At 37.7% G+C, this 22,335-nt stretch overlaps 1 protein-coding gene across 2 annotated transcripts in view; it reads right to left on the bottom strand.

Annotated features, from left to right (window-relative positions):
* Positions 1–22,335, bottom strand: part of BABAM2 (BRISC and BRCA1 A complex member 2) — a 179,469-nt gene that overhangs the window by 25,474 nt on the left and 131,660 nt on the right. For both annotated transcript variants that reach the window (XM_072856727.1, XM_072856728.1), the window contains 3 exons: positions 18,855–18,954; positions 16,783–16,853; positions 15,174–15,256 (listed from right to left, as the gene is read on the bottom strand). In XM_072856727.1, coding sequence (XP_072712828.1) covers positions 15,174–15,256; positions 16,783–16,853; positions 18,855–18,954 — 254 coding nt within the window. The remainder of the gene's footprint in view (positions 1–15,173; positions 15,257–16,782; positions 16,854–18,854; positions 18,955–22,335) is intronic.

The raw sequence follows: 22,335 nt of genomic DNA, 5'->3' as shown, positions 1-22,335 counted from the left end.
CTAATTTGAGGGCAGATTACTGCTGTAACAAAGGCTAGATTCAAAGATCGCTCCATCAAATTCCTCTTTATAACATGATTATTAAACAACAACCCTGAAAAACATTGGTGTATCGAGGGCATTTAGCAGCAAGCAAGCTATCTCCTCCCCTCGCAGATGGTATGTGTGTGCCACAGCCTCTGAAGGACTTCACCGTGGAAAAGAGTATGAAGCAAGGAGACAGACTCTCCATTTTAACATTATAAAAATACTTCTTCAGCTCTGAGTGCTTAAAACCTGTTCCTCTAGTGCATCTTTTTCCTTCTTAAGTACCAACTCCTTAAAGGAAAACTACTCTGTATGCTTGTGTATTTTATCACTGTGTGAAAACAATAACAAACTTTAGCAAAACACTTGAGTAATAGTTCGGTCCTTATACTTAACTTTTCACTTGAGAATTTCTAACTTTCATTAACTTTCCTTTGAAAACCTCTGTCTACATAACGGGGGCAAGCAGAAGCAGTTTTCTTCCTGTTACCTAAAACTAAAGGTTTGCACTTAAGAGAAAGTATCTAGCACTAGAAACGCTGTTTAAATGGATAATCAAGACACTGCTGTCACTACAGAGATGCTTCCATTCATTACAAGAAGCCCTTCTTTTATAAAAATATTTTTCCAACACCGGTGTCACGAAAATGTAACAGAAAGCTGTAACAGAAAATGTAACAGAAATTTTCTTCTTCTATTAACCAAAACCTGTATAGGAATTTTCAGGAATTACTTACATTACAAACTGTTAAATCAGATAATCATATTAGATTTAAAATGGTGCACCCCACATCTGGCCAACAGCAGTATCATCCTGAACTGCAAGTAGAGTTTTGAAAAATTTGACCTGCCTTTGATTTCTCACACTACCCTTCACCCAAAATCGCCGAACTCCCATTTTTCTAACCCAAGTGTTTCCTTAATGCAAGGTGTGAGATGAGTCCAGACCAAGTAAAAAAACCTGTCCCTAATTCTGGAACACCACCACACCTAAAAGACCAGTAAACAGGAAATAGCCTTGAGTTGTAAAGTGTTATACATATCTCAAGGTAGCCAGCTATTATTTCAGCAGTAGGAAGGGAAGGCAAGAACTCACTTCCGCTGCAGTGGATGCCCGTCCATTGACACTGTGAGCGCACAGAATGCTTGGATTTGGGGTGAAGCGTTTTATCGTACATGAAAAATAAGCAAATACCATTGGTAATCAACGCTAGCAAGGTGCTTTGAAGCTAAAAGGTCAAATTCTGCTCATAGTCACACAGGTTGATAAAGAAAATTTTTCTTTTTACCTGGTCGTATAAGGCAAATTATAAAAGCTGCTTTGGTTTGGCATGCTAGTTACCTAAGAACTACAAAAATGTATTCATGTTGAATACAAGTACTATTTCCAAATAACAGCTGACTCACAAAGTACCCTGGTGATATGTCTGCAGAAAATAAGCAGATGACTCATGTCTGTAAATTCCTGAAAGTACCAATAGACCCCTTGCTTAGTCATCTTTTGCTTGGATGCTGGGTTCACGAGCTCTGTAAACTATAATGAGGGATCTAGCTCTTAGTAGGACTCTCTCTCCCTTTTTTCCTCTCTTCTAAACAGTGCAAATTATCTCCCTAAAAATAACTTCATCTACGTAAGTGAGTCACTTCAACTAGCAAGCTTATACAAGTCATGCAGTTAAGCAGTAATATTTGGTTATGAAGGTAAAAATCTTGCTGTCAAACTCAGATTTAAAACCAAAATTATGTCAGAGGAAGTCCCATTTACCCCTTCTCTCACAGAAATAGAAACATTTCCTTTGGAAAATTTAAACAATTAGCTCATTCAGGAAAGTAAAGCTTTCTAATTCAGTTCCATGCTCAAAGTAATTTAATCCTGATGATTTCTTACTTTGGCTTTCCTAAGCATCACACTGTTAATATAAGAGGAGCTCGAAGAAGCAGACTGGAGAAAGAAGCCAATACCGTAGTAAAACACTGCTTTCTCCTATGTTACAATTTACAGATCATTTTTTAAAAGTCAAGTTTTAGAAAGCCATAGCGCGAAAATCATGTCTTTATGAAAGCTCTACATGAACAGAACTTGGAGGGCTGTTTTGGGTAATTAAGCATTGAGTAAATTCTTTGGTGACTGAACCCTAATTTTCCCACACAGTTCATAAGAAAGCAAAAGAAAAAGGACCTGCTTGTTGAGAATGAGTCATGTTGTAAAGAACTTAATTACAGTTTATAAATAGTTGAAGTTGCTCGCTTTTTGAAACATAAGAAACTATCAAGAAGTAACACACAAATTTGCTTCTCTTGACTTAGTTAGCATATAATGCATACACATATTCAAAACATAGTTATCTTAAAGCCAAAATCCTGAGTCATTAATAACTGAAAAACTGTGCAATGAATCAGTAGGGTTTAATTGTTCATTTTCTTAAGGAACAACCATCTGAGATCTGGAACAGGTTACCTAGTTTGTTAAGCTTATGTCAACAGCTACAGAGTTGATTTCGACAGTCTTACTAACTTTAAAACAGTATCTTTAGCATCTAATTTTATATCTTTTTAAACAGGGTATGAAATGTGGAAGGGATGTCTCGGCAAAAGCATATACCAGTGCTGATATAGGGTTTCTGAAGGAAAAATGCTCAGAAGAAAAAGGCAGGTTTGCCACAGTGCTCCCCTCCCTGCCTTCCAGTACTGAAGAGAAGAGAAGGGAAAACAAAACCGTGCTTGAAATGCATGCTGACCATACAAATATTTCAAAGTACTTAGATGGTAATATTTAGAAAATTTTCCATATACTGTTCCCCTGTTCTAGAGAAAAGGTTTATTCATCCTTTGCACGGCACTGGATAAATCTAGATTTTTTTTTTCACAGAAGTCAACATTTACTCACTGAACGTTAGGCACCATTTTAATGCTTGGATGATACTATACTGGTTATCTTATTAACCTTCGGGATGCTTGAATGTGCTGCAGTTTGTTGCACCTGTAATTTGTTTTGCACTCATAAACACTGGCTGATCTGGACATTTTACTGCTGAGATTTCTACTTCTACAAGATTTCATGGCCTGCACAACCTTAATTCAATCTCTGCTTGCTTTATGGAGCAGCCTTCAAACACAAGATAACACAGTATTCTTTCCAGTCCAGTTCCCAGGCTGGACAGAGCTGGCCAAAGGAGACACTGTTCTGGTTTGCCCCATCTGACAGACTCTACCCCTCTGCATTTATTTACTGCACAACACTGAAGCCTTGCTCTGATTAGATATGCATTCATTTCTGCATGAGCTTTTCAATGTGATGATTCTAATCATCGTAAGAGATTATGATAGCTACATAAAATATTAAAAAAGTTGTTTCACAGCACCTTCATGACTTGAGAGGCTATTTAGGGATTCCAGACTGGGAATGAAGGAAACAAGGAAAGGACAGTCAACCTGTCTACTGACGCTGAGTGCCAGCCTGTGGGACCCAATTCTTCTGAGACTTAATAGTAGGAAATACTTTATATAGCCAAACACAACTCCTTCCAACGTTGACTGCCATAGTAGGTACTTCAGAATCAATGATTACTAGACACGTGAAAAGTTTTGTTTAAATTATTTCACCAGAAAAACAAGCAGAGTACAGGAAAGATGTGCCAAACCCAAATCTCCAGAGAACACTGAACAATCTTAGCCTGATACTATCCCTTCTCTTCCCCAAATCCCCTGACTCACTCCTTACTTATCATCCAACTTTGGCCAGAGACTGCCTTGCATTCAAGTACTGCTAATGAAGTAAGTAATGGAAACAGGAAACACATATTCCAGGCTCCAGAACTGTCTCTTATTAGTATATATTAATCATCTTTTTGCTTGTTCTTTTTTTGGTTCAGTGAATTTCACATTCTCTCTGCCTTTACTTGCAACGGAGGTCACACTGCTGGGAAAAACAACTTGTGGGTTTGAATGCACTGCCTCAAACTGAAAGGTTCCTTGAACTCAGAGCTCTCCAGTTTTTCATGATGTGATAATATGGACGAGACCCATGTGAATTTACAATGCAACTCGGTGGTAACACAGATACCATATTATATAATGCTCCTTACAGATCTATCAAGCTCTGTTTTAAAAAGAAAACTTTTAGTAGGTTTTCTGGCACAAATTCTCCTATGGGAAAGCTGTTCCAGGCAGTCTGTACGATGGGTGAAAAATCTTCACCTAACTTCAAGGGAACACAGCTATCTTCAGTTTTTACACAGAAATTCCAGTACAGAAGGCCTTTCAGCAATCATACCGGTCACCGCATCTACTGAGAAACCTGAACAGATTCAGCCGCAAGCATTTTGGGGACTGTAGTGGCTAGCACAAATCACTGCAGGGCAGGATTTCAGGCTATTTTGCCTGGTGAATCTTTCCTCAACTCTTGTGTGCTGAAGGCCTTTAGCCTACATTCTGCTGGCAAAAAATGAAAGGGTGAATTTGGCTCAACGCACACATAGAATTACTAAATGCCACAGCTACCCTGCTTTGGTGTGTGATGATGTAGTCCTGCAAGAATGAGAGAGCAAGGATGACAAATAACGTATCAATGGCATTAGTGTGGGACTTTAGACTAACAGAGCACAGCCATAGGAATTTGAATTTGTTAAATATTATTAGGGCTAACATCCCTTCTGGAGAAAAACAGGCTCTTTGCAGGAAGATGCTATTTTGAAATCAACTTTTCAAAATTTCAAATGTGAAAGGAAAAGCTGTTTATGGAATTTTAGCTGAGACACTTATGGCACTTTGGGTGTGTTGGTAATCACAGCTGGTTTTGAAATAATTACGTCTGCCCTTGCTATGGGAAATATCCACCCCATTGGCAAAGTCAACACTTACATAGTAAATGAATAAGATGACTTATATACAAAATAATTCCAAATAAATGCTATGAAAATACAAGTAAGCATTATGAAAAAAGACAACTACATTTTTCTTAACTGCATCAGTTATGTATCAACTGAATGTACAATAGTAAGCAATGGAAGATAAACATTGAAATGTGATTGTAATAATGGAAAAATGGCAATATTTGGGATTATGACAGTTTATGTGAATATATGAAATTCACAGTTCCTTGTTTTGTACTGGGAAATGGGTCTGTCAATGGAATAACTCACTAAGGAGCCAGTCCTGTAATAGCATTTGTATAATGATTGATCCTCATAACAACACAAGATCTTCTTGACCTTTGTCAGCAACTGTAATATTCAAGAATGGGAAGGGAGCCCACTGAGTTGTTTAGAAGATAAAGTTATTAGAAGGTCATTAGGAAGAATTCAGCTGGGATCAAAAAGGAGGAAAACTGCGGAGGAACCTTTTCTTTAGCACAGGTTTAACGCATTACCTCCAGAATGCGAGGCTGCTGACAACAGTCATTGAAAGTGCTAGCAAATGCCCAGTTTGCAGTAACTTTGGTGATGTTCACAGTGACATTAAGGAATGCTTGAAGAAATCTAATTTTCCTTATTTTTTCTCTCTTCTTTTTTTAATTGGACAGGAATAACTTTCAGTTATTGTCAGTCCAGGCTAGATTTGAAATAAGAATTGCTTGTTCTTTTTTTTCAAAATTTTTGCACCAACAGTATGTCCCTTTCCCTAACGTGTCTTATGACAACATCACATCTATGGAAATGGCCAACTTCAAAGTCTCAAATATAGAAGTGGTTACCTTTCATTCCAGCGCTCTTAGACAGCCCTTGAATCTTTCTGAATAATGGAAACAATGACTTGTGATGGATTGAACTGTTCTGACACATTACAGAGAGTAGATTTGTTTCCTTGTGGATTTCAACAAGACTAGAATAAATTAATGACCAGTTTTTCTTTGTTTTGGTTTGTTAGTTGTTTCTTTGTTTTGTTTTTTAATACAAAGTATGTAACCCGTTTTTATTTGAAGAGGACTGCAAGACACTGCTGTATCTATCTTGTGTTTCTCATTCCACTGATAATGGGAACTACAATATAGTTTAGGCACTAATGGCAACTAGATTTATGATTACTATTGTTTTGATTTTCTTTCAACTTAGGCAGATGATATGGTTGTAAAAATATCCCATGTCTTTATCATAACATGTATCTTTCTAAGTACCCCATCCTTCATATAAAAACAGCATTTTAAAAAAAGTGACAAAAATAGTTTAAATACCTTAAGTTACAGTCATGTGCTGCAGACAGAGTATCTAATTCTTTGTTTAGTCTTACAGAGGAACTAAATAACAGATCAAATCAAGATATTCTTCAAGCAGTTTCCAGCTATGCGGTCAAAGACCATGAAAAAGTGATGTAACTTAGCCCGAAAACTGCTTTATAATGTCTTCTTGCTTTGGAGTGTCATCATCCACCTCAACTATGTCATATTCTTTTGGACTTTTACAGCACTTTTACAGGACTTTTACCTCCTAAAAATATCCCATGGAGTATCTCATAATCCTATACTGAGCCCAAAGAAATCGCATAATAGCCTCCCAGGTCTTCTTCTTCTGTAGTTCCTGTAACCATGATTATTTTAATTAAAGAAAGGCTTTTTATTTTTACCTCACTAGCTTCAGCTAGTGACATCTATTTAGCTTTATTTTTACTTCAAATCCTCAAAGATCTTCACTCCCTCCTCCTTCCGTTTTTATTTCCTTTTATTGTTTCTGCTGTAACAGTTTCTATAGTAACTTCTCTAAGTGCTGATGAGATTGATGCTACTAAAAGCTGCCTCTTCTCCATCTGAATTGCTTCAAGCTTATACTTTAAATACAGTTGCAGTTGTTATGGGTGTAAAAAGCGAGCTGTGCCCTTTCTTGGCACAGGCTGGTGACCATCGCATGTAACTGGTGGAGAAAAGGCGAAAACTTTTCCTCTGCTTTCCCAGTACAGAGACGTACTGCTAAATGCTGAGAAGCTTTACATTACTTTCCGGCAGGACAGGAAGACTTCTAAAGCACGTTTTTACCTGAAAAGCAGCTGTGCAAAAACATTGGCTTCTCTCAATGACACTTTATTAAGCTTATGAGGCTTGCAAATAAGTTCTTTTTCCTGTTTTAAATGCTGCCTGGGATTTGAAAGGAAACTGATTTATTTCGTTCTCATCTGTGATCAGCGTGACATTATCCTGCAGGTCAAGAGGACCCTTTGCTGACACACATGCTATCCTGTTCTTTCAAGCTCTGCTCCGTGCAGGCTTTCAAATCACAACGCAGTGTAATCCTGCCTGACCCAACTAGCCAACTAAGCCACTCCAGATACTTTTAAAGCTAAACTGAAACCTACTTTACTGCAATATAGGCCCAGTGGGCTCCTTCCCACTCCTGAATGTTACAATTTATCACTTTTGCCCTTGAAGCTACCTTTCACAGTTCTAAAGGCTTATCCTTCTATTGCCATTTCATGACCTAAAGAACTAGTTTGTGGAACATATTCCTTTAAGCCACGCTTTCTAGACTACCAGTCATTTTTGGTGCTCTCTTGTGAATACTCCATTTGAAGATGAAGCAAGACAAATAGCAGGATCACAGCCCTAAGCTTCAGGGAGCAGACATTGGGCCATTCAGGGATCTTGCTCCTCCCATGGAAGAATCCTATGGGATAATGGTCCTGGAGAGAAGAGGGGTCCATGATCACCTCCTCCGAGCTCAAGAATGGTCCATCCTAATGAGCAGAATGTCAAGCAATAGTAGCAGGAGGCCTACATGGATGAACAAGGAGCTCCTGACAAAACTCAAACATAAAAAGGAAGCACATGAGATGTGGATGCTCTCTGAGCATGTGGAGACCGGGTTGGGAATGTCAAAGCTCACCTGGAGTTGAATCTGGCAAGGGGAGTTAAGGACAACAAGATGGGCTGCCACAGGAACGGCAAAAGGAAGACTAGGGAAAATTTGGAGCTGCTGCTGCTGAATGGGGCAGGGGAACTGGTGATAAAGGAGACAGAAAAACAGCTTAAGCACTCCCTCCTTCCCCCATTTAGACATTTAAGCATCTTTGTGACCAGTTCCATCTCTAAACCAAGGTGTATTTCTTATTATTCAAAAGTAAATTATATTTATTTCATAAAAGGCGTGCAGCAGTCGCCTTTGTGTGCCATTGCTGTGTCACATACGGATTCTTAGAAAAAGTCTACTTTGGTGACAAAGTAATTGTCAGTGGGTAGAAAGAGGAAGGAGATCGGGAATAAGAATTCAGAAAATCTTTCTTTTTTGATGCAGCTCTTAGTTCTAGAAATTTCTTCTCTCTAATAATCCTGTAGTGTTCTGTATCATCCTGCTTTTTTCTGAAAGCATTGCCTGGTATTGATCCCAGGACTGATCCATGTGAAACCCATGCTCATCATCTCATTTCCAGACTAAAAAGGAAGTATTTGCTTTCTACTTGCTACTATGAGCAATTCTCAACTTGCTGTATCTCACACCTTTAACACAGTTCTCACCTTAGAGAAAAACTATCTGTGAATGCCATGTGAGACAACGTCAAAATGTGTAGACACAAGACATAGAGTAAGAAGAAAAAGTGCCACAATCTGTACTCAAATCCCAACTCTGTCAATGACTTTTTGTGACCTAATTACTTTTTTTCAAAAATTGAGTGGATAAAATAGGATAAAATATCACTTCCCTATCTCAGGCATCTTTTCTGAGAATTTTTTAGTTATCTGTCATATACTTGGGCACATAGTAGTAGGACTTTAGATATATCTATTAGATAGGAAAAAGCAACAGTTCACTTTTCTGAAAAGTGCAATTTTATACAAAGTTACTACAAAACCTTTCAGCCATTTGTTAAAGTGCTCATAGTTCCTGGAAGAACGTCAATTAACGTCTACAGCAATATACTACAGTTTTAAAAGTATGGCAAATATATGTGTTTCTCAGAAATTAAAAAGGTAACATCCACAGCAAAGTGACACTTAAAAATACTTTGCCAGTCCACCCACATCAGGCCATCATAAAATACTTGTAAAACCTAATTCCTACTCCAACAGTTGTTTCCCGTTTGTTGCTGTTCATACCAAGTTTTATGAATCGCCTTGTATCCATTCTCCCTTTTTTAGCAGAATTATAAATATGAACCTAAAACTAGTTTATACTGAGTGACATGATTACAAAACGAACACAGAGAGACAGAAAAAGAGGAAAAGAAAACCTCTGTTTTCAGCTTCACTTGCATCCATTATGAATAACCTAAATGTGGAAAATCTCATTCAGCTCATGTGCAAGTAAATAACCAGGATGGAATCAAAGGAACATGATGTTTAACGTACTTTTAATGACAAAAATTAAATTATCAGCTTTCACTACAAATTTCAAACTAAATCTAGTTGGCAGTGCCCCTTAAAAATAAACAAGAAAAGTACACAATAGAGAAAAATGATCAGCAAAAGGCTAATTAATTTTCCAAATGCTGCAATTCAGTCCTGGGATTAGCCCCTGCCTATGGCTAGTTAAGTGCAGAACTGTGTGCCTGTGACTCAGGCTACTTTTTCCATCACACTGCCCGATCCACAGCACTGCAGCACATCTGCAGCTTTCATTGACTTAAGTTAAGCGATACTCACCTCACTACACAGGACATGTCAGAGAACGCTTTGTTTTGTGGTGATTAAAACAATGTACAAAGTTTTGAAGAGACCCCGTCTTTTCAGGGTATATTTTGGTGTAGGCAGAACGACATATGCTCAGGAACTTTCAAGACCAGATTCAAAGAAATACATGGTACCAACGAAAACTACTGAGAGAGTCAGAGGAAAAGACCATCTCATGAGACACACTCACCTGCTTCCTGAACAGTCAAAAAATTACTCCCAAGCATAGGATCCAAATGGTTTTTGACTTCTGCCAGCCAGTTTTTCATCACTGGGGCTCTGTTAATCTCCACTTTCTCATTTAAGAATGAAATGACATCCCTATACAATCTTTGCAGACCTTTTTGATCAGCATTGAACTTCTCATACTAGACTCCTGAAAATTTACTTTGTTATGCTTGACATTTCTGCTGAACTATCTTGCTTTCCTGACACTACCGGACATCACTCCATTCTCCTATACCTTGTTATTCACGCTGTCATGTTCTCTTTTTCCTTTCTCTTAGTTTTTACAGAGTCATAAATTCCCGTTTTCATTTAAGGAACAATGAGAAGAATAAAATAAAAGCACTATGTAAGGAAGCCAAAACACCTCATTAGATAAAAGCTCACAGAAGCAATCTAATGTAAATATTCCACTCAACACTTGGCCCTTTTTTAGGAAAAGACTCGGGCAGACAACAGTTTATTTTTCCATACCTTTTCTTGAAGAGACTTCTCTTTCACAATCAGACTAACTTCCCTGAAGAAGTAGCGCCACTGCAATCTTAGTTTCCTCGAAAGATTTATTTTCCTGGAATTTGAAGTGTTAATTGTGATGACTGCCAGGCACTGATATTGATGAAGAGGAGCAACTCTTGAAGGCTATCTTCTTTTCAGCTTCCAAAAGGTATGTGAACAAGTCTTACATGACAGAAAACTGAAAAAAATATATCTCTAAAACTACCAACCCCCTCAAATGGTTATTCATACTCCAGTAGCACACAGGAGTCATTGAGCATATTCCAACTGCATTAAATACTATATCAAAACAACAAACACTAGCCACTTCTCACGTTTACATTTAACAAGATCTATAGGTCCTATATAACAGAGACGGCTCTATGGCCAAAACTACAGGCAGATAAAGGTTTACTGAAATATTTACAGGAATGTTTACACAAAATAGTCTCATGTTCTGGGTTCCAAATTCCTTGGATAAACTAATTATTTCTTAAACATTTTTGTTATCTCAGTGACTGTGGAGTTAGTGTGGTAGGCATGTGATTTTTCAAATAGGAATCTGCAGAAGTAATTTCAAAAAGAACAATAAATACAATCTTAGATGAAATACTTTTGCCTTCTCACATAAGCTCTTCTAAACCCAAATAGCAAACACTAAGAGATCAGAGACACATTCATCTAGGAAAAATCTTCCATTTAAGACTTTACCAAACCTCCTTGCTAGCCATTTACTACCACAAAGTCTAATCTGTTTATTTAAACAGCTGCTGGAGGACTCGATGAAGGGGCTGATGAATGCTCATTAGCTCTGTTCTGTTGACTTTCCAGAGGTGTTGACTTTCCAGAGGTGGGGCAATCTCCTTTAAAGGGCAGGTAACATCTTAAACTATACCAGGTGCCTGAAAAATTAACGTTTACCTAAATTCTAAGGATTATTGTAGCTTTACTGAATGATTAAACAGTATCTGAAGCCTAATGAGTTATTTCTGCTTGGAAAGGGAACTAATAGAAGGAATTACTTCTTCAACGCCATTTTGTTTATTTACAGTGAGTGGGCATACATTCCTCTTTCTCTGAACACTACTGGAATAAACTGCACTTCCTTTGCACAGTAGTGTAAACTTGTCTTCCCAGCTACTAATGCTCTTTCCCAAAATGTCCTATTTTTTTTCCCCTCCTCCCAAGCCTGAACTGACAAACATGGCTACCAAAAATTCTTTGTTTGTGTCTTTATTTTCCAAGCTGCTTTCTGAGGCTGTGGACAGATGTGCTAATCCAGATCCAAAAGAGGTTTATGTGAGTGAACCCCAATTGTTTAGCTCGGGCCAGCCATTCAAACCACGTAAGCTGACTGCATTGGCACAAATGGCTCTGCTGACAAACATGTGCAGATAGCAATATCCCAACAGGAATGCGTCAGAAGCTGGCATTGATGACTTCCACCAAAAAGCCCTGAATCTAGAACCGGCTGTCTGCCCAAAGCCTGCTACTCATAGGTATAACCTTCTATAACCCAACTAATGCTCCAGGCCCCTTGCTTCTCTCTCCTGTGTAAAAACCTCCTTCTTTCTGAGATGCTGCCTATTTCTGATCTATTCTCTGACAGAGGTAACCACATAACTGCACAGACAAGTAAGGTGGACAAAAAGCTACTTCAATTGGCACTCCCATAGCAAGAAAGTTTGTTAACTGAAGTTTAGCTTTTACATGACCAGCACTTTGGACCTCCTGGGTCACTGGTATTACCCAACACAGAACCTGAAATCCCTTACCGTTAGCCAAGGTCAGTAGCAGCAAGTGTTCCCGCCAACTTCACCTAGGTCTGAGATCCCATACAAACTTAAGGTACAAATGCTGGCAGCTTCCAACATTCTACATCCCCCGAAATATTGTTCAATGAAACAAAACCTTTTTAGTTCAATATCTGCCCTTTTCAAGGTGTCTTAAAAAAATAACCACTAACACAAGCAGTGTTTCATTTGCTATTGCAACCAGTCCAAATGCTGTCAATCTCCTTTGCGCTGATAACCTAAAAATCTCGTAAGATAAAAATTAATCTTTGAAAAGCCTATATACAGGTTGCTTTGGAGTCCTATTCTTGTGTCCATACCAATAAGGCTATTTAATTCTTAATTATGCACAGATAATGTAACTTGTGTTTACATTTACATACGGTATAAATACACAGAATGTATGCAGGAACAAGAATATGAAGAAATATCTATCTCCAAAAACTAATCATAGCTGATTTATAAAGAAGAAGAGAAAGAAAGCAGCAGTATATAGAAGTTTACTTACAAAGCTTTGTACTGAAACTTACTCATAAACAGTATCAATATCAAAAGCACTAAGCCTGATTAACGATTTCCTCTTCCATGTGGATGCATGAACTTCTCTGAATATTTATTTCTTCTGTCATATATTTGAAAGCACTTGATTAATTCTTAAAACTAAACCACTAAAGCAATAGTTCCTTTGACTGCTCTTTGATCTAATATAATAACTTCAGCAGCTACATTAATCTAATGATTAAGTTTGTAATTAGGTAGCTCTAAGGTAGAGTGGGTAGACTTTGCTCTTCATTCTGTAATTACAGCACAAATCAATTTTTTTTAGCAAGTGAAATTGTTCTGAGGTTATTGGGCTTGGGCAATCCAGAACTATTTTGCCATTTCTCTTATCTTTAACTCAGTTTACTCAATAAAACTATTCTGAATAATTTCACTTTACTTCTAATGTGTTTTGCTTCCTAGTTTCCAAAAAGTTTGTAACTTTGAATGCAAATAGTTGCAAAAAAACACCAAAGTTACTTTTTTAAATCTCTGAATGCATCTTTTAAAGGAAATACAACTCACATTAGGGTTTATATATCTCACAATCTCAATTAAACCTAAAATTTTAACCAAAATTAAGTTGCCAGTAAAATTTACTATGGTTCCCTTCATTTGATTTGCCACGGTGCTTGCTGTATACTGACCTATTTATTCTCCTCTAAATACTTTTTCTACATACTATAGTAAACATATAAAGTAGAACAGTTTTCAACTTACGGCTATCTCTCCCAGACATTTTATTAGACCCTTGCTAAATATTCAACCATAATATACAGAGTTATGTCAGTGGTTAAGAGATGAAAGCCTACATTACTTCACTCAGGAAATGAAGTGCAGGTTTCGGTCCTTTCATTGCAATATCCTTCAGTGCATGGAACATAAATGTTTGCAGTGGATTGTTCAACAAGCGGGTGACGCAATGGCTTACACAGCTAAGCCACTGTATGATTTCTAAGGCCACAGGGTTAATACGTAGTGATACACTATTCAGTTATAATTGTAGCTTTCGTGCCAGTTAAATTGAGCACTCTGAATATTACACAGTTAAAACGTACTCTGTTATTTAACAGAAATTTGAATTTTGATTCCCCTGAAATCTAACTGATTCAACATCTATTAAATTATATTATCCCACAGCAAAAATCAAATCCACAGGAATTTTAACACCGATAAAATTAAGCCAAATGTATTGGGGAGTAAGAAAGGTAGGAAATCTTCAAGAACGTTGTACGGAAAGAAGCATCACCTCATAGAAGACAATTGCCCAGTGACCAATTCTCAATTGTAGCTGAAGAGTAAGTAAAGATGTAATAAGGACAATTTTTTTAAAAAATATCAGTTTTATTTCTTTTTTTCCACAACATAAATTGTACTAATATGACGGAAGTTTTTTAATTTCAGGTTTGAGTTTTCTAGACCTCTTATGGTCATGACTGTCTGGAAATCTTAGGTGATAAAAAGAAAGGGATCAAGTGAGACCTTTTTTTATGATCTCCAGTACATCACAGGGTGAAGGACTTCTCTGAACAATGGCAATCCCCACTTCTTGCTTTAAAAACTCTGTGACAAATTTCTATGATGTCATTAAGACATCGTTAGTTTTCCACATGAAAAGCTAGCCCACAACCAAAAATGACTTAATCTGAAATATTCCAGCACTAGAGTGTTAACAAACACCAATGTTGCAGCTGCCCAGATTGCACTGTAATTATTAAACAAAGATGAGAAGTATAACAATCAAAAATAAAGGGTAACATGACTGAACTTCCCCAGACCAAAATATCTTTGACACCTGTGAATTTCACCTTACCATAGGGAAAAATAATAATTGCTACTTAAGGTAACATGTCTAAGGCAGTAACAAAGCGACACTTACTAATTTCTACATGAAGTAATTCCTATATATTTATTTAATTAAGAATGTCTTTTTGAAAGTAATACAATCTTGATCTAAAAATTTCAAATGACAGCAAATCTAGTTACATACTGTAGCAAACTGTTAGACAGCTTTGCCTACACAGTTTCAGTCTAGGAAGAACTTTTGGCTCCTACCGACAGTATAGTGTTATTTCTCATTTAATATATTTTCCCTACACTAAAGTGTCTTTACTATCACTATCAATGCATTAATTCCTGACAATTACAGAAGATTTTAGGTATTCCCAGGTTATGTACAGTATTGGTTCTCATTACTGACACTTTTGAAAGGACGAGTTACAACTGTGAACTTGATCTTGAGTCAAATTACCAGAAAACCTTCCCATGACGCTTCTGGCGTTCCATAAAGCAGGCAGTATGCTATCAATGTGGATCCTCTCCCCGTCTCCAAATACAATCAGGATTTTGTGTTTTCAAAGTGTCATGGTCACATCAAAAATACATTAAGCACCGGATAAAAATAGCTAAAACTTTTAAATTGTTTCCTGTAATTGTGTTTTTCCCTTTTGAACTTGTATCTTCAAGAGGATAGACATTTATGCCTGAGGCAAAGTGTTACTCACTGTGAACAAGGAAGCAAAAATCTTTCCACATCAGCAGCAGAGTAAGCTTTGTGAAGCCTTCTGCATCATATTCCACCACACCACTATCAACAAAAAATACAAGAAAATGAATATGATTTTTACCTACCATTCATTCTAATACTGAACGATAAATATGTAAATTCTGTATTACAGGATTGGGGTTTTTTGTTTGTTTGTTCAGAAACTTCCAGCATTTGCTTTATTTCTTAACACTTACAATTTTCTAGCTAAATGAAAATTAGATTAAACTTTTAATCTTAATAATCTTCTTATCTATGCTGTGGTATTGGAGTTTCTTACCTGAAGAAAGGCCATATTCAGTTTATATAAATACACTTTAGAATGTGTAATGCATCTGCAGTATTAAATTGATAAAAACCGTACACACACAAATTCCCTGTATATTACTCAGATTAAGATAATTTATTAACTCTGTAGTAAGTGACAGGGTAAAGTTGAAAATGCACAGGCTGAGAAGAGTTTAAATTTGAAAATTCAAAAGAGTATATATAAAAACCAAAGCACGAGAGCATACAAAAAACTAAATATAGAAGACTTGTTCAGTAGATAGATTAAGAGTTTCAACCGTCAGGAGTTGGTATTCTCTAAAAGTCTCAAGCAGTATCAGGACTCATGAACCACTTTGCACGTGAAATAAAATCATAGGCACACTTGGGCCATTTCTATACTGTAGTTTTCTCGGAAGAAAAAGAAACATCTTGCTTTCATAAGGATTGAGCTTGCATCGACTATCTACTCATATATTCAGTTCAACTTATTATCATCTATCGACAGTTGTATAAAATTTGGGTGCATGCTAGAAGCCACCTGTCTTCTGTCACTTGAGAGACCTGAGATTTGAATGGCTCCCGAATATTCATATCATTTGGCATCACCACTTGGAAGCTGAAACCCCCTCCTCACAATGAGATGAAGCACTACTGGTCAGGCAATCGCTGTTGCATCGGCTCCTGGACTCTCGCTCAGGTCAGGATTTAGGTGGGAAACCAAAGTGCCTACCTTTCACAGTCCCAAGGCACTCCTGTTTAGTTGATTTGTGAAGCTAATGTGTCATCATGCCAGGCCACGGACCTTTGAACTGCAGGAATCGAACACAACCTGACAGCCCTTTCTTTCAAGAGAGACAAGATACTGCTCGGCGGTGGGAGCAGCTGGTCTCCCAGTCCTGCCTTTATGCCGAGCAGTGGTTTCTGGCTCCTGCAAGGCTTGGAACCGTACCCACTTTCCCGTCCTCCCATCTCAGTCACAGCCTATTACCGTAAGACCCCTCCAGTCATTTATTCAGAAGTGAGCACATTTCTTTTGCATGAGGAGAAAATCCCTACTGTCCTTTTCCCATAATCAGCTATTTTCTAGCAAAATCAGATTGGCAACTGGCACAGAAGTGAAGTAACACTGAACTTAATTCCAGTACTGCTACAGAGAGACAATCTATATACATCATTCTCTGAAAAGGGACCAGATTTCATCTTATCCAGTGGACAGCAGTCACACAACCAAAGTCCAGGTGCAGAAAACAACACTTTCCCCTGTGCTACAGAAAATAATGCATCAAAAGAAAACTTACGTTCCAAAGTGACTCAGGAAAGCTGCGATATACTCTCTTCTCTTATGGTATCCCTGAATAACATATTGTACCTTAAAAAAGAAAGAAACAAACAAATACAAAGCTATAGAAAGACAAAAAAAGCCAATGCTCCCAATTTGTCATATACTCCTTGTTAAGGATGATTTATATTTGACATGGTAGTAGTTCTGAATCCTACATTTAGCTTGCCTGATTTCCCTAAAGAATCCTAAAATGCTTTTAAAACAAGCAGTGGATCCTGCACACAGAAAATCTTATAAGGAAATCTATTCACTCACTTCTAAGTGAAACTTAGTATTTCACAATATACTGACGTGCTGTTTAACTATGCAAGATAAAGAGTGAAGAAAAGAAATGCACAACCTTGTCTTGCCGGAGTTTGAGCAGGAAGTCGCGACAGGCAAATCATAATTACCTGAACTGACAGTTGGCTAAGTGTCAAAATAACATTCTGGTTATAAAAGAAAAAAAATATGTATTTCCCAACTGATCTTGGGTGTTTTCTGAAGACTGCACCTCCAACAAAATCTTCTTAACACTAAGCGCTCTCAGTGATTTCATGCTGACTCAGGGAGCCACCTACTCAACTGCGAGCATTGATTTCTGAGGCATTCTGGGTTTTGAAAGACTTCCATCCTGGCACAGACAAAATCCAACAATGCTAAACTTGGAAGACTTAAGGCAAAATTCTCCTCTCACCATGTATATTTTCTTATTGATTTGAAGGGGATTACTTAGCAGAACAGTGTGAACAGGGTTTGACCATAACAGAAACAATGCATGTGTTGTCAGGCTGCAAGAGCATCTGGTTTACAACTGGTTACTTCAAGTACGTACGGTATGGTTCCATATGTGGTTCCCTATGCAAATCCCTTTGCCTTCCAGAATGAAAACTAACATTTTAAAAACCTTTTCTCCCCGCTGAACACAAAAAGAACAGCAGGAATATTTTTCTTGGCTATGGTAATACGAGAATTCCTTGGCTGGCAAACGGCTTTCCTAAATTTTTTGAAAAAGCCTTGATACAATCATTGCTGAGAGCTATCTTGTACCCCTTAAAGTTAAATTCTATTTATAAATTGAGACTTATTTCGTTTTATAAAAAACTATGATTATTTTGAAGGCTTTGTGTGGGATCTGAAATGTTATTTTGGGAAAAGGAAAACATATGATAAGTTTGCTTAAGGGACTTTGTTTAAGAAAGGATAAAAACAGTCCTGTGTACTTGCAGATTTTAAAAACAGAAAGTAATTTTAACAGAAAGCCACAACAAAAACAACTCTAAAGATAGATTTCAATATAATTATGGAAACACATTTTGAAGAACTTTTTCTCAAAGAGCAAATTATTTTCCTCATTTGGGCAAATGAAGGTAAAAATAATATACAAATACAAATTGGAGGTCTGTAAGAGGCAGATTCCTAGATGTTGGCCCCTAAGCTTTCTTTTGAAAATTATGCTTCAGTAATGGAGATGCTTTCAAAATACTATACTCACTCTTTTTTGTTTAAACAGTAAGCTAACCGGAACGCAATCTTTTCAGCAACCTTAAGTAGCTATTACTGTATAAACATCCAAGTAGACTGCTGATTCAGTTCATTTGGATGAAACATCTGAGAAAAAAAATCACTGAAAGTACTCAAAACCTACAATGATGACTATGGTATGAGAACTTCGATACCTTCCAACTGGAAAAATAATATGCAAACTACTCATTTGTATTTACTAGCAAAATACTATGCTACAATGCAGTGTTGTACGATACAATAACTTTTTATCCTAAACAGTAACAAGTCACAGTAAGAAAACTCCCACTCCAGGATCTGATCCCAAACGTGCTTGTTCACCTAAAAGAGTCATCATATTCAATGCCCTGCGTAAGTGCTCAACTCTTATCAAGAAGGTATTCTTTGTGTAGTTCACCTTAAGTATGCCCTGCGTGGACTACCCGGCAGAAGAAAAACTATGTCTATGGAAATGCTATAGTGTGTTACTGCAATACAGTACAGCACATAAGGGAAAGGCAAATTGAGTTCTCTTTACTAACTTACCTTGTTTGTTAGCAGCTGGCATACTTGGGGTACATAGTCGATAAGACAACCTCCACCAGGAAAGGCTGGGATGTGAAGGGCAGATGATCCTCCAAGAGCACTAGAAACAGAAGTTAATTTAACAGTACATTACATGTACAGTCCCTGGGATTTGAAAGTGATTTCCACACTGTCCTCTTTCCCTATGCTTGAAGTCAGAGGGCCATGATGAGGAAGTGTATTTTTATGCTGTGGCGATATAAAAAGTATTGAGTGATACCATCTATAAAAACAGGTTATACCATGACCCACTGTAATTAAACTGCTTTAATCAAGACTATCACTAATGCAAAGCATTCTCTCAGGAAATAGTTTTTTCATTGTAAACAGTTCTGTTTCTTAGCCCTCATCAATAAGATGTGGAGCACTGTAGTTAAGATATCTTGTTATTGCAGGAGGAGAGGACTTTGAGTCTTGAATTAGTCAAAAAGCTACCTTCAGTCAAACCAGCTAAGAATAAGCAAAATAATTTGGACTGAGGAGTAGCAGATGGCTAGATGCAAATGTCAGTCATGCCATCTACTCCAGCTGTGGGCCTCCCAGCATAACACAGATGTTAACCTACTAGATCAAGGGGGCAATGGACCAGAAAGATTATTAGGTACACGATGTAAGGGGGGATGCTGAAAGAAATGGATTTGTTCAGTCTTAAGAGAACACTGGAGAGGGAGGGATATTGAAGAGGGGAGTGGAAGGCATATTGTTACTGAAGGCATATTGATGCCTTTCAATTATCGAATGGAAAAATATAGAGAAGAGGGAGCCAGGGTCTTCTCTGAAGTGCACAGTGACAGGATGAAAGGCAATGCCGACGTGTTGCAACAAAGGAAGTTCTGGTTAGCTATTAGGAGAAACTTTTTCACAATGAGAGTAATCAAATACTGGAAGACAGGCCCAGAGGGGCTGGGGAATCTCTGTCCTTGGAGGTGCTCAAAGCTCAGCTGAAAAACTGCCATGAGCACACTGATCTAAGCTGGCCCTGCTCTGAGGAGGGGCTTGGCCAGATAACCTCCAGAGGTTCTCTCCCATCTACATTGTTTTATGATTATATTCCCTGATTCTATGATTTTGTTCATCCCCAAAAGGAAACAATATGAACAAAGATATTAACTCTGTCCATGCACAGACTGGAAATCTAAACGGTAAGAATCCACAGAAATAAGATCATTTCAGAGATTTATTTAGGCTCCTTAATCAATTGCCCATAGGACGGAAGACTGAAGCATGCCTGCTATTGCCGAGGATAATGGCTTCTTTGGTGTGGAAAGATCTAGCACTTTTTATTTAAATCAGGTTGTACAAGGCAACAACCAGCTAAAGTCCATGCTACTTTCTTTTAGCAGAACTGACCTACATCTTTCGTATAGTCTTTTACCAGTCAAAAGGGATATGAATTTGCATTAAACACTGTGGCTTACATCATCCACTAAAGATCCAGAACCTTGTTGGGTACAATTAAAAAGCTTCAAAAGCTAAGTTACTTTGTGGCCTCCTGTTTACATGCTGTTTCCATGAAAGATTACACTGGCTGGAAGGAAAGTTCTTCTCTGCAAAATAAGGCTCTTATTCTCCAACGGGACCTGCCCTTGTATTTTCCTCAGGACTTGATAAGATATCACTTTGGTAGGTATAAAGGTCTACAGTCATACATCCCTTTGAAGGAACGGAGCCTACATAAATACAAAAAACCCAAACTCATAATGAGGTATATGGAAATCTGCTACTCAGGCAAAACAGTCTGGGTTCAGCAGACTGTTCACCACATGGAACAGTTCTGCAGGTCTGGATTTTGCATATGCAACGATGAAAAAAAAAAAGCCTTGAGTACACCACAGCTACATAAAAAAAACCAAACAAACTTTTCCAGCAGAAGTAAGACTTAAACAGGATTTTTTTTTTTAAAACACGATTCAGTTTCCTTGCTACTATCCCCTTACTAAAACTACTCACACAGGAATATAATTTTGCTACTTGTGGATGTTAAAAACAGTGAAGCGTGACTATTAGATTATTACTAAATTGGAACATTTCTGAAACGGTAGTTTGCTCTTAAGAAATTGAAAGTATACTGGGTCCATCAGTCTTTAATGTTGGAGAATGAAAGTCTCCTGGTCCCTTGTCCCTCCTGGTATGTTACAAGTAGGTTGTGACCCTTACTTTAAGACCCTGGCTTTCCGTTTATTAAACTCCTTAAATGCTTATGTAAGTATACCCATAAAAGTCTCCAGTCTCATACACAGAGCAAACGGTACTCTCTGTTTTGCATCCTGCCTTGTCTCCTTTGCAACCAAGTCCAAGTTCCGCCTCAGCATGGAGATACCACTGGCGACGCTCAGATGACTACAACAGGAATTACAGGCTCCTCTCTCAGTTACAATAGCAGGCATGAAATCAGGAGTAATCGCTAACAGATTTCACATGCAAAAAAGCTTCCACTCCTACATAATCAGCTTCCAATACATCTTCCAGACTGAATTATTATGATTTGTGAATGAGGGCTTCCCATTTTACCTGTATCCATCTTTTGAAAATAGTCAATCCATAAAAATTTGTTGACATAAATGGGAATTCAACCCTTCTCAAACGAAAAACAGACTGCTACAAGGTGTGGTTTCTGAGAAAGAGGTTCCTCCACAGAAAGAAGGCTGGAACTTCTAGTATAATTATCCTCTGAAAACAGAATAAAGCTGTACAGTATGTAATTTATGTTCTGTAGAAATAATTATGGGTAGGGAAAATTAAGAGTGGACAGGCATCTTTGCTCCCTCTATTGGGTCAGAGAATCTGCTTATTAAATAGTTTAATAAAATACTGCATTTGCACAGGACCTTGCCTCTGACCATCTCAAAACTTTCTGTAAACATTCTGCAATTAACGTTCATCTGCTTTATGAAATTGATATTTATCTTTTATTTTTAAACACGTAAGGAAGCTATTGCTCAGAGTTTGATTTGACTATGCTGTACTATGTCTCTGTCATGCCAAAGGAACATATTTGCAGTACCTCACAATCATGAGACAGGGCAAGAGGCTATAATAATTCCTTTGACCCTACAATAAACCTGCAGCTGAAGAAAGAAGTGACTTACTCAACGTCAAATAAGAAGGGCCTGTAAAAGGTGCAAGGAAATACATGAAATGGAGAAAATTAGGCAAGGGAATTTCAGCATGCAGCTCAGTATCTAATGCTGCTTTTTCAGGTCCCTCAAAGCCCAATCAAAAGAAAATGTGTAAGACAAAAAATGCCATAAGAAGCCTTTTATAGTCAAGGACATTCTATTTGCCAAAAGATTTCACCAGCACAAGCTAAAGATTCCTGCACGTCAGACCTGCTTTCCACATAGTTGAGCCTCTTGGAACATAGATCTTACATACCTCTGTTTGTGATTAAGCTTTCCTTCTTGGTATCACTGTTATACACCCCTCACAGACAAAACACGTT

This window comes from Ciconia boyciana, chromosome 3, assembly GCF_034638445.1.
Source record: "Ciconia boyciana chromosome 3, ASM3463844v1, whole genome shotgun sequence".
Classification (NCBI taxonomy): domain Eukaryota; kingdom Metazoa; phylum Chordata; class Aves; order Ciconiiformes; family Ciconiidae; genus Ciconia; species Ciconia boyciana.
The sequence above is the reverse complement of the archived record's forward strand: the minus strand, read 5'-3'. Positions and strand labels throughout refer to the sequence as shown.